We start from the raw sequence: 13757 nt of genomic DNA, 5'->3' as shown, positions 1-13757 counted from the left end.
AGAAAGGGGTAAAACAAGGGTGTATTCTTGCCCCCTTTCTATTTAATTTATTTTTATCAGACTTGCCAGATTACCTTCAAAAAATAGAATCACATGCCCCTAAACTCAATCAGAAACCCGTTCCTCTCTTATTATACGCAGACGATGCTGTCTTACTATCACTAACGAGCTTGGGTCTGAAACGTCTTATATCTTCACTGATCCTTTACTGCGAATGTAACAAACTCTCTATAAATTATGAGAAGACAAAAATTTTGGTCTTCTCGAATGGTTGGAAATTAGAGAAATGGAAAATAAGAGGGCAAGAAATCCAACAAGTGAAAATCCATAGATATCTGGGAATCTTATTCCAGAGCAACTTAGGGTGGGCAACCCATCGCACAAATGCCATAAAACAGGCAAAGTGCATCTCATCAGCAGTTGCCCGTTTTTATTATCAGAAAGGTAATCAATTTATTCCTGCGGCCAATCAGATATTTCAAGCAAAAGTGCAATCCCAGATATTCTATGGTATCCCGCTATGGGTCCAAGCATATAACAGTGATATAAAAAAGATTCACTCCAGCTTTTTGAGACGTATTCTTGGACTCCCTCTTATGATCAAATATGAAACAATGTGTGCAGAAATAGGCATACACACAATGGAATACTGGGCATGGTCCACCTCAATAAAGTATTGGTTACGCTGCCATTTTCGCTGCCCTCCATCAAGTCTGCTCGCTGATTTGCTCAAAGACCCTTATAAATCAAGATGGTATCAGCACCTTGAAAAAAAAATTGAATCTTTAGGCATCGAGCTGGAGCTCCTGTACAATTCTAATGAGCAATATATTCTCCATAATATCCTAACTAGACTAAAGGATGTCGAGAGACAAAATATTATGGCAGCTGTAAACAAAATTTGCTCCCCCAGATTCTACGATTTAAATATCTTAGATTGCAGAGCCAATTACGTCTCTAAATTAATAATCCCAGCCCAACGTAGGGCTTTTATGCTGGCCCGTTTGAATGTTTTTCCCTCAGCATTTGTCTGGGGAAGATATCAAAACATTCCCAGAAGCAAGAGATTCTGCAGATGTTCTATGAATGTCCCGGACACTGTAGAGCATATCCTCTTTCATTGCCCATTGTACAGTACGCTCCGTCAACGCGTGCTGTCCCCCCTTTCGGGTGGTCTGGAACCCCAGCAAGCTGAATGTGTGGGACTCTACCTATCCGACGCTGACCAAAGGGTAACGGCGGGGGTAGCCGAGTTTTTGGCAGCAGTCCTCCAAGGAGCAGGTTAACAAGGAAAACCACTGATTCTATATGTATATATTTATATTTGTATGTAGCCAACTCCTGCCTTTTTATATATATCTCAAGGCTTTTATATGTTATTTTCCTTTTATGGTTTTACCTGCATAATGCCTAATAAAGGTTTGATAAGTAAGTAAGTAAGATTCTTAGTCCTTCCCCCTGTACAATTCTGGTGCGCTACGTAGAAGCTCCTTTCTGTATCACTCCCTCTTCCTCCCCCCCCCGTCTCTCTCTCCATGTGTGTGCCCTTACCTCTCACACCCTCTTCTTTAAAAAGCAAACAAACCCTGCAACCCCACATTAAAGATAAAATGTACATGCCTCTGCAGAAACAGTGGCTTCTCTCTCTATTCCCCCTCCTAGCTCTCCTTCTCTGCTGCATCAAAGGCGGCGGGGGGGGGGGGGAGATCCAGACCAAACACAAAGGTGAGGTCAGGCAGGGCACCTTTGCCCCAAAACAAAAATATGCAAAACCACTAAATGGCAAAAACAACACAAGTTTTTACCTGGTACAGGGGAATCCTCACTTGTGTACAATCAGCACGCACACTCCCACTTACACACACATTGAAAATGGCACTAGAAAGGGGTGGGGCAGGGACAGAGTAGAGAGGATCCCCACTTACTCTCATCCTGGCGATGTGAACAGTGGTCCAGAATGAAACCCTTGCATAAGTGGGGATTCCCAGGGGAGCCACAGAAAGAACGTGGCTGGTCAAGGGAGCCCTGGACTTGAAGAAAAAGGTTGAAAACCACTGCCTTGAAGTATCAGAAGCTCTTGCCAAACCATTGAAATCAGCAATTCCATTAATGTCTGTTCCGATAACGGCATGTGAACCAGTAACTGGGTCCCGAAACCTTTGTTTTTATCATCATAGAGATGACAATTACTTTAGCTGGATGATTAACATTTCATTTTATTATGAAACTATAAATATACAGTATCATGGAGGCTTCCTTACAGAGGTACCATGTTAATATGACTGCGTCCTTAATTCTTCACAGTATCATAAAAATGTGATTATGATAAACTCTTAAGCCCCCTCTAATCCTAATTTCCAAAGATATATTTATTAAATAACAAAATGGTACATGAATGGGTCTGCCAAAGGATAAGAGCTCTGTGATGTAACATGGAAATATGCATGTGTGTGCATGTATTTGTGTCCCAGCTTGTAAATATTTCAAATTTACTAATCACTAAATAAATTGCAATCAAAGGTATTAGTCTTCACAGAGGGACAGTTAGGAGAAAAGCTTTTTCTTTTTTTTTCTTTTTTTAAAAAGGATTTTCATGCAAGGTAATATAGCCTGGTTCCACCTCTTGCCTTTTTCAATTTATTTCTTATCTTCATGCCAAAAATCAGGGAAAGCTTTTTAGGCACAAAGCCACCAATAAATTTATGAGAACACACTTGAATCTATATATGATACCATGTAAGCAATTTCTCTTTCAACTATTTTCAAGAGAACTGCAGTTTCAGAATTATGCTATATATCATCATAATATATAGGACTGCACTGAACATTCAGTACTTGCAATATAGTATTGATACAGTGAAAGAAATTACAGAAAAAGAAATATATACCTCACATTGTTTTGATGCTTTACCCTACAGGGCTGTTGTAAGAATTACAACTTGATAATGTTTGTGAAACACTTTAAAAACCATGAAAGTGGTTAAAGGGCCATAGCTTTACTAATAGTGAGGTTAAAGGGCCATAACTTTATTAATAACATAGCAAACAACAACTTTGAAGTGCTGGCAATGCAAATTACACTCAGACTAATTTGGGTAAGGAAAACACGAGAAATTCTTCTAAATATTATATACAATTATAGCGGTGAGCTGACAGTCAAATATCTAAGCTTTGGAAGATGCACAAAATTTATATTGGATTGAGCACAGTGACCTGAATAATACAACTTCCTATACCTATTAGTGACATTTTTGTGTAGTAATCTCATGATCATGAATTATATCATATCAATTAGACCAGTGTTTCCCAAACTTGGGTCTCCAGCTGTTTTTGGACTACAACTCCCATCATTCCTAGCTAGCAAGAGCAGTGGTCCTAGCTAGCAAGAGCAGTGGTCAAGAATGATGGGAATTGTAGTCCCAAAACAGAGGGAGACTTTAAAAAAAAAAATTCCTACTTAGTCTTTGGCTTTAGTTTGTTGGTCAGGTAGCATATTTTTCCTTGTGTTGTGCAGGTTGGCAGTGCAATTCAAGCCAGCTAACATAAATCGCTGAGCAGCCGAAAGGGAGCAAATTCAGCTGGAATGGTCCAAGGGTCAGCCATTCTTAGCCTGCTCCCAAAGAGGAGCCAAGTGAGTACAGGCTCCACTCTTCCACCACCACTCATGATTGTGTTTAGGAAGGAGAGACCTTAACCCCACAATCCAGGGTTCAGTCAGACTTTGGCTTAGTTGTTGCAGCATGCTGTCTATGCTAAAAGGACCATGGAGGAGTAATATTTTCTCCAGTAGACAGCATGTTTATGTGGATCTGATAAGTCATAGCTTGGCTTACAATGATATGTGAAGCAAATTATAGTGTCAGCCTTAAAGTATTTTTTAATGAGAAATTACACCCAGTGTTGCGATGAGGATTAACATGGTAGGCGCCTGCATATGTTTGTGTCTCTGTGTTATATGTTTGTTGTGTAAGCATAGCTAATAGAACTTTGAAGTGTAAGTTTATGCATGCTTTGCATCTTTTCCAAGATCATACAGGAGTAGAGAAACAGAAAACAATTCTTTTCTTGAGTAGCTTGGTATCTGAGATTAGTATTAAAAATAAATAATGAATATTATCTTCATTAGCCCTATAAATAACATACAGTACTACTTTTGGGTGCAATTCAACAGTGCCCACCAGTGGAATGGACACATTTGGTGGAATGGATTTCTCATCTTTGGAAGATCTTCCAGGGCAGATTTTGGGGGTACAGTGGGGAAGAAGGGGAAGGTGAAGTCCCACGGCACAGGTGGAAGTCTGCTTACACAACCTTCAGTCTTAAACCTGTGAATCTTATACCTTGGGGCTACAATCTAATATACGTAGAAATATTTTTAGAAGGCTAGAGAAACAAGCAACACTTCCATTTCATGCCTGTAGGTTATGTAGCCTTTCATTATTTTAATTATTACATGAGTTTCACATCTTTCCTAAAACTGGATGCTGTCACTTCTTTTATTTAATATTTGTAGAACTACTGATTTAACAGTCCTCTCATTTATTTAACAGTGCCTCTCATGGATTTATTCAAAAAGTTGAAATCATTTAAAGTCCTTCTAAATACATTCCTCTTGTTTAGAAATTGGGTCATTCTGTACTTTGGGATTTGGATACACTGAGTGCTGTATAGACCTGATTGGCCAGAGAACAATAGATTGATAGAAATGTTCAAATAAAAGTATAAAATGTGTGTGAGAGACAGGAAAGAGTGTATTGCTTTGAGCTTTAGGGGGCATGTTTCTTTAAACCAAAATTGCTTGACATTCTCTGTGGGAGTGCTGTGCCCCAGAAGCCCTGAGTGTTTGAGCTGAAGGAGCAAAGGTCATACTGTTATGTGTAAAGATGAGAAGGTTTTGTGTTCTCCTAAACTGATTATAGTGATAGATACCTGTGTATTTTTAAAGTATCAGAAGTGCATTGTTTTTTACACTATCGCTAGTACGTTCTTTTCTGTTATGCAATTACATTATAAAAAGTAATTAAGTTCTGTGGAAACACAGCTGTTTGTGGCTGCTGTTTACAAGCACATAGGAAAGGACAACTTTAATGAGTAACTTTGAGTCCAAAAGAGAGTAAAATAGTAAGAGACTGTAAAAGATACCTGATACAGTGTTACCTCAGGTTACATACGCTTCAGATTACATACGCTTCAGGTTACAGACTCCGCTAACCCAGAAATAGTGCTTCAGATTAAGAACTTAGCTTCAGGATGAGAACAGAAATCGTGCTCTGGTGGCGCAGCGGCAGCAGGAGGCCCCATTAGCTAAAGTGGTGCTTCAGGTTAAGTACAGTTTCAGGTTAAGAACGGACCTCCGGAACGAATTAAGTACTTAACCCGAGGTACCACTGTATCAAGTATAAGCTGACCCGAATATAAGCTAAGGCACCTAATTTTAGCAGAAAAAACTGGGAAAACTTACTGACTCGAGTATATGCCGGTTCACCACACCACAAACCTGGTGGTGACAGCAAAGGCGGTGGAGGAGGAAGGAGCAGCCCAAAAGGGCTCCTTTTGGGCTGCTCGTCCCTCCGCTGCTGCCTCTGCTGCTCGCAAGAGCAGGCATAGGAGCCGCGGTTGGGAGAGGCACAGTGCAGCGCAGCACCTCTCCCAACCATGGCTCCTGTGCCTGCTCTTGCGAGAGGCGGGCGGCGGTGGCGGGACCAGCGGTGAGAAAGGGCTCCTTCCGGGCTGCTCGTCCCTCCGCCACCACTGCCACCGGCCTCACTCGAGTATAAGCCATGGGGGGGGGGGGGGCTTTTTTAGCATTAAAAATGTGCTGAAAAATTCGGCTTATACTCGAGTATATACAGTAAATAAATAAGGGAAGGAATAAATGTTTTTAAAAACCTAGGAAAAAATAGCCACTTATTAGAGGACCACCATTTTTGGTCTAATGCTGTAACACTTCATGGCCTGTCCATAAGGGATCCAGTATACAACCCTTTGTGTATACTGTGTACACAGTGTCAAATGCCTGTGTGGAACTATAGTTTTTTTATTCTGAAATGAGAATTCACAGTTCTGGTTTGGAGTGCTAGTATCCATATTGGAGATTTTATATATATATATATATATATATATATATATATATATATATATATATGTATACTTATTTCATTTATGATTCTCTTCACACGAGGCATCCCAAAGCGAATTACAATATAATGAAAACATATAAACAGTTACAATATTTCCATAAATACTTTTTTAAAAAGTATACAGAGAGAGAGCAAAACAACAAGAACACATGCATCAAATCAATTTATATGCATATGGTGGCTGGTGGACCCTGGAATTAGAATGGCAACTAAAAAGTCATATATGTGGGACCAGTTCTTTTTTCTGGCGGTATGTGCTGGTACACAGTACTGGCACCTTTTTTTCTAGAAAAAAGCACAGGTAGATTAATAAATATAATTATGAATGGATATGTTTACCAGATATCTGGAGAGGAGGAACTGATCTAAGGTGGCAAGGGCAGAGCAGGAAAGCCAAGCACATCATGGGGCGAGGTTAGGAAATGACTGCGCATTCTCCCTTCCCTTCCTGTTTCTTGTGGGGCTACACATTTCGCTGCTGGGTCACTCCGCTGTGACGTGGTTGGAGCTGGGGCCCAGCTGCAAGGAAGGGAGAGGCAGAGGGAGCTGCTCTGGTGAGGTGGGTTCTGAGGGGATTTGCTGGGCCCAGCTCACAGAGGGGCGGGATATTCAGCAACTAAACTGTAAAGTGCATTAGGTCTACTGTGCACTAACAACTCTCAGCTCCACTAACAGATTGAATATTTATGGTCCAACAATGACAGCAGGACAGCTGACACAGCTGGGTGGCCGTAACACAGGTTGTAGGACTTCCAGAAAACTAGAATATAGAGACGATGAAATAGCAAAATAAGCTTTAGCTTGTGGATATCAGCTATGTCCTTCAGTTTCAGTCCTATTTCAGCATACAGCCTACTATCTTGGTCCCCCTCAGGAACAGCATGAAGCAAAACAACATTTGCTATGTTGATGAATGAGAATATTTTGGAGTTGTGAGAGGGTCAACAGGGTGAATGTGAATGTGCGTTATTCAGCTTCTATCCATTTCCACATTCTGGTAATGTCTGGAATCTACATCACAATAAAAAGCAGTAAATGGAAGGAAATGGCTGGTGGGAAACTAGAAAGAGTTATCCTTTACAGCAGTGTTTCCCAACCTTGTGCCTCCAGCTGTTTTTGGACTACAATTCCTATCATCCCTTGCCACTGGTCTTGCTAGTCAGGGATGATGGGAGTGTAGTTCAAAAACAGCTGGAGGCACAAGGTTGGGAAACACTGCTTTACAGTACATAATATTATTAAACTGCATATTTTCCCCCTGTCACTGAACTTGAAAATATTCATTAGCTTCTGCATTAAACCTTTCCCCCTCTTACTTAATTTAGATTTACATTTTTGAAAACAACATCTACTACCAGCCTGATGTAAAGAGTAGCTCATTGCGACTAACATCGTCTGGAAAAGAAGGAATTGTATTTAATGGAATTGCAGACTGGTTATATGAAGGTAAATTGCACAGATGCAACTTTATTAGAAATTCAGAGGACATACATGCATTCCATTTTTCTGAGAACAATCTGTTCATTATAGGACAATGCTGTTGATTTTTCTTTTTAATGTTTTCTTGCAAAATTGTCTGCATTATAACAAAGGGATGCCTATATATAAGCTTTTGTTTGTGATCATTTAAATTGTCAAAATCCTTATTTTCTTGTTTCAAGAAGAAAACTATTGTATGGGGAAGGGAACAGAACAAGAACATACATTATTTTGCATAACAGCCCTGAAAATTACTCCACCTATTTTTCATTGGCATATTTGCAGAAATTGTATATGATTATGCTCAACTTATAAATATGACTATTAGTTTTGTATTGCATCACAAATATTATACTTCGGTTGCATATAACTATTCTGATACAAATAAATATAGGGATGCAGAATAATAAGGGACCCAACAGTGCCCTGGAAGTAATCTGTGGTTATAAAGACAAGCATTAGAAATTGTGGTTCATGCAAGGCAGCTAAAAAGTTGTTGGCATTTTACATTTCTTCCTGCAGCATCTCAATTTATATTTTTCACAAGACTATGGAAGGAGATACAGCCACTTCTATATATATATATAGAGAGAGAGAGAGAGTGTCAATGAAATTCTCAGGTGTCTATTTCTTTCATTCATTAAATCATCCCACCAGTGGTCTTCACTCTGCAGCCTCTCCAGCTTTCCACAGATGAAGACTAGGTAAAGATATCATGAGGTTACTCCTCCAATTGAGTGTTTTCAGATCAGGAAGTGTGAGCAGCTAAGGAGACTGCAGAAAGGTTTACTGGAGAGGAAACAGACACACCACCTTGGGTCAGCTCGAAAGAATAAAGTAAGCTGAAACCCCACAATCACAGAAATTCTAAGTATTCTGAGAATGAGATCTACAAAAAAGGAAAAGAAAAGCCTTTTTGCAGTAAAAAAATATATATTTTTTTGAGATATTGAAGAACAGATTTCAAAACAGTACTAATCTAGTTGAATATACAAAATCACAGCCTCCGGGCTGTGCTATGGCCTAACTGGTACAAAATAATGTAGCATTGTCTGTTTGCTCTGTTTGATTTATTTTTAACAGTAGGAAGTTTGCCAACAGCAGCAAAATGTGTATATAAAGCAATCTTCAGTCAGATTTTAGACGACAGTGGAGAAAGTGGTGAAACTGTTGTGGGCAGCCAGTGGATTAGGATTCTTCCCTCAGATTGGGATCTGAATTATATATGACAATTGTTAATTTCATGGGTTTTAAGAACATTTCCCCTCCCCTCCCCCAGAGGAGCTCCTTCATTCTCACATAACTCACTGGTGGTCACCTGATGGAGAGAGGCTGGCATTTCTTATGATAAACGACTCATTGGTACCAAACATGGTTATTCCCCGATTTACTGGATTCCTGTATCCCAGAGGAAAACAGTACCCTTATCCAAAGGTAAGGAAGCTTTACATACAATCTTCATTACTTGCATAAGGTATAGCGTTCAGTGTTACCAAAACAGTTATTTCAAAAAGGAAAGGAAGCCATTTTTTGTTGTCATGGTTTTTACAGAAATTACTGTACACACTGTTTTCTCAAAAAGCTACAAAAGCTTTGTTCTTTTCTGGATTAAAGAATAAAACAAAAGCTCTTTTGTTTAGTATAGGACAAAATAACTTAATATATTAATATAACTACATATGATGCACATCTGGAGGGTTTGGGTATTTTTTACAAGCATTTGGATCAGCAAGATTTCAAGGATATTTTTTTGCTGTGAATATTTGAATTCACCTATCAATATTAGTAAATCATAAATAAAAACTAATATAAACATAACAAGTTAATAATATTATCATGCAATAGGATCTGTTTGACAGTTACAATTATTTCATTTAACTAAATTAAATTGTTAAATGATATGACAGTGCCTACAACTGAATGGCAACACTATTTTTACTTAATAAATCAGTTGATATCCTGTTTCTTTTCAGTAGCAGGAAAATTAATCTCTAGAATCACTTTGTTAGTTTTCTTTAGCAATGTCTTATTCTATAGTGCCAAAAGGAAAACAAAATTAAAGACAAGCTGTACAATAAAATTAAGCTTTGGGAAGAGGAAATGAAAGTCTAGTTCCATTTATCACTGGCAATGCAGAATTATGGTAATAAAACCTTTACCTTTATTTAATACTTCTGTTAGCTTTCAATTCACCATAATTAATTATGAAGCTAGTGATCTGGTAATATTGACAAAGGACTTTGTTATTGCAGTACAGTATTCCACTTCATTACTACTGGAATATTTATGACTGCTGCTGAGCCAAAATAGAGTTTCCATGGCACTTTTTACAAATGCTTTCATCCCATACAAAAAGCACCAATCCTTTTCAGCAACTTTGACATACCCCTGTGAAAAGTGTTTACAAGGTGATGGGTGTCAGGGAAGACAGAACACATCCCTCTTGTGGCAACATTCCCTCATCCTAATCTCATATGTAGTTGATTCAGTGCAACATTATTGGGATGGCATTGCACATTCAAATGGACATTTCAGTGAAAGGAATGAAATGCATATGGATGGCATCCACATTCAGGTTCTGTCCAAATTCTGCCATGCAGCTGGCCATCTATGACTTGAATTATTTCAGTGAAAACACATATGCAATGAGAAAAGAATGCCAGACTGCTTGCTTTCTGCAGCAGTGATGACACATCCATCCCCCATCAGAATAAGGACAATCTGAGAGATTCATTTACCCTCAGTGTTGTCATGAAGTGGTCCTGATTGGCTCTCTGATGCCTTGTTAATGTAGTCACTATATAATTCCTGATTAGCTAGAATCAGTCAGTGACGAAGAAGATTAAAAAAACACACCAAAGTAACACCATGACAGCAGCATATTTGGGCTGCAAGCAAGTGATAACTAAGGTTAGGTGTTTTTCTTTCTTTTTACACAGCTTAACTTGAAAGCCTGATCTCCACTTTTACAATGTTTTGTGTATGCAGTACACATCTTCCCCAAACTACAAAGACAGGAGTCAGAATAGTCCATCCAGAAAGTAAATGTTTTCAATAATAGTTGTTCTTTCCCCCCATTTTAGATTAAAATCCATGTTTTTAAATCATTTTACTCTGGATATGTAATGCATTCCACCAGGCCTACAGGAATATATGTTTTCTTGTATGTAGTCATTCATGGCCTCATAGCAGGGAGCATAGGGTTGGGCATTCTCAACATTTGGTTAAGACACATGAATTCAACTAATGTATGTATCCAATGACAATTGGTTAGCTATGCTATCCATCTTTAACATTTTCACATACAGCTGTGGTTCTTCTCTGTGTCTCTGCAAATACATATCACACTTATTCATCCATTCTTTTCAAAGGCAGGTGAAATGAATCCAACAGTCAAGTTATACGTAGTCAATCTGTATGGACCAACACATACATTGGAACTCATGCCACCAGATGGCTTTAAATCAAGGTAAGCAGCTATATTATCTGAAAATTAACAATCTGTGACTCTCTACATGCACAAATAAATTGAAGTTAATCTCGGTTTAAGATAACAGTCCTGCAGCAGTTTTCTGGAAGTAACATGTAGCTGGAAAAAACAGCAGGACTATCAGCTTGGGTTTAAATAGACTGTATCTTTATTATAAGGCTTGTAATGACCAGTGCATAACAATGCAATGGAACTAAAGTACGATCCTTTCTGCATAATAACTTGGTCCAGATTTAGTGGTTGTCATAAACAGCATATGGGTGTGAGATGCATGGGGCCCATAGGATCTAAGGGGCACACCCAGCTCACAAATACCCTTAAATTTCGAACTGAACGAATTTAAAGTTACTGGTGTTAATTAGACATCATAGCCAACCAGTATCAGGAGACTACAGCTACTAAGTTACAGCTTGCCAGTTTCTGTTCCATCTCTTTTCTTACTTGGAAACACAAATAATTCTTCACATATTTAATGCCCAAAATTGACACTCTCTTTAAACTGGTAATCCCACTCATAGGCTTCTTTCCAATAAAGTTTTTATAGAATTCCTAGAACATTGATGCTTCCCTTCTCTTTTAAGCACAAAGTTCTTTATGGAAACTGACCAATCCCAGAACTAGAACCTGTAGCCATTACTTTAGTAAAGCCCATCCAGGATTCTTTGAGGGAAGCCAAGCCTGTGAAAGTGGTAGTAATGTGCACATATAGTGTAGATGTGACCTGATTGTACCATACCAAAACTCAGTCATACCTGGAAATGCTTCTAACTCATCCTTCTGGCTCTGACTATTAAACATGGCTTTCTCTAATCATTTCAACCAAGTGTAGGCACATAAGTAATATCCCACCAGCTGGAAGATTGCAAGAATGCTGCAGATCAAAGTGACAACAGTTGTTTTTAAAACGGTGGTTCATACATTCTTACTAAAAGCTCCATGCATTTGAGATATTCTCTTTGAGCTGGAGCTTGTTTAAAAATCCATTCTGCTGTTACTTTACAGAAGCCTTGAGGACCATGTACATTTCTAGGAAAATCCATTTTATCTATGAAATCATGCTCTGGTTACTGAATATTGCTGCTCCAAAGCAGTATAAACCATTCATATATATGGTGTGTGGTTTTTTTTTTTTTGTGTGTGTGTGTGTGTGCATGAGAGAGAGAGAGAGAGAGAGAGAGAGATAGATATTGTCCAATTTCTATCTCTTCTTCCCCCACTCCACATAAATTGTGTGTTATTGTATATACATTGAAAACAGTCCTTACTCAAATGACTGTGTATGTTAAAATTTCTTTCTTGGTCTTGCTCTGTGCTGCTGGGGTTTGGATGACCCAGGCTGGATTCTGACAGTTTTTTATTCTAATAAATGTATTAGAATGCATTTTAATACAAACAATTTGAATCATCAAATTAAAAGGGGAAAAGCACTAAACATACTTTCCCAAAGAGATGGTATGTGATGCATAGAAAGATGACTTGTTAAAGTTCCTTGCTAATCAAATAGGAGCTAAGCATCAGATGGAATGGGTAGTAAAACAATCCCAAATGCTACAGATGTCAGGGCATATTCAACTATGAATTCATTCATTCAACTATGTTGTTCTGAACTGTATCTCTCAGTCTTTGCATGCACATCTGTAGAAATCTCTCTCTCTCTCTCTCTCTCTCTCTCTCTCTCTCTCTCTGTGTGTGTGTGTGTGTGTGTGTGTGTGTGTGTGTTTATACCTATATCTATACATAGTGTGATTCATCATTCCTACAGTTTGGAAATATAGGTATATATATTTCAGTAAAAACAATAATGAACATTTAATCAAATCTACATTAATGTCATGTTATCCATATGCTATGATCCTCTTGCTAAAATGTGCTTAGAGTTGCATTCTTGAAGCCACTGTCTTTTGAGTAGCATTGTATAAGATAATGGAGTTTTGCTTCATTCAGTACAGTACTTGAAAATTACATCCCAGCTTCCTAGAGTAGCTTAAATTAGGGGTGTGCTGATTCTGAGGCTTTTATGTGGAAGAGAAAGGTGAAAAGTCATCACCCCTGAACATTGGGAATTTCCTGTAAAAATGAGAGAAAATGTGAAGATATTCCCTGAAATTTTGGGGTGTGTGGATTGGGAGTGATACTTAATATGGTTACAATGATGCGTATCCTTCATTTACCTTAACCCCGCCCCCAGTATTAGCACTGAGTGTCGCAACCTCCTCAACAGCCCACATTTCCCATAGAAGGTCTGGTGGGTAAGGAGTCAGCTAGTAGAGTATGATAGGTGATAGCTGTTTGTCAGTAGCCACAAATAATGTACTGAACTGCCTAGACATGACAGATTGTACTAGGTGGTCTTGGTAACAGTTTCATCATGGCAATCTAACAAGGATTTAGAAGGAGAGAGCATTTTTCTGTACCACTGATAAAACCGATTTAGCTACAAATGTTTGCAGGCAGGCAATCTATTTGGCAATACAGTGCTGGGGATTATTATTATTCTTTTCTTTTTTTCCATGGAAGCAAGTATCTGTGCTGCTTTGTCGGCTACCCTTTTTGCACAGAGTGTTTGCAGAATGTCCTTGGCATTTTACATTATTTCTGACTACTTCATATCACTGAAAACACTACTGTTTGTTACAAAACCTAAAGCA

General features: G+C 38.6%; 1 protein-coding gene across 3 annotated transcripts in view; it reads left to right on the top strand.

Moving 5' to 3' along the window:
- DPP10 (dipeptidyl peptidase like 10) overlaps positions 1 to 13757 on the top strand; it is a 603190-nt gene that overhangs the window by 545670 nt on the left and 43763 nt on the right. For all 3 annotated transcript variants that reach the window (XM_079993430.1, XM_079993429.1, XM_079993431.1), the window contains 3 exons: positions 7466 to 7586; positions 8899 to 9053; positions 10991 to 11088. In XM_079993430.1, the coding sequence (XP_079849556.1) occupies positions 7466 to 7586; positions 8899 to 9053; positions 10991 to 11088 (374 nt within the window). The remainder of the gene's footprint in view (positions 1 to 7465; positions 7587 to 8898; positions 9054 to 10990; positions 11089 to 13757) is intronic.

Source organism: Podarcis cretensis (assembly GCF_951804945.1).
Source record: "Podarcis cretensis genome assembly, chromosome: 1".
In the NCBI taxonomy this organism is placed as follows: domain Eukaryota; kingdom Metazoa; phylum Chordata; class Lepidosauria; order Squamata; family Lacertidae; genus Podarcis; species Podarcis cretensis.
This window is presented reverse-complemented; position numbering and strand designations above follow the sequence as displayed.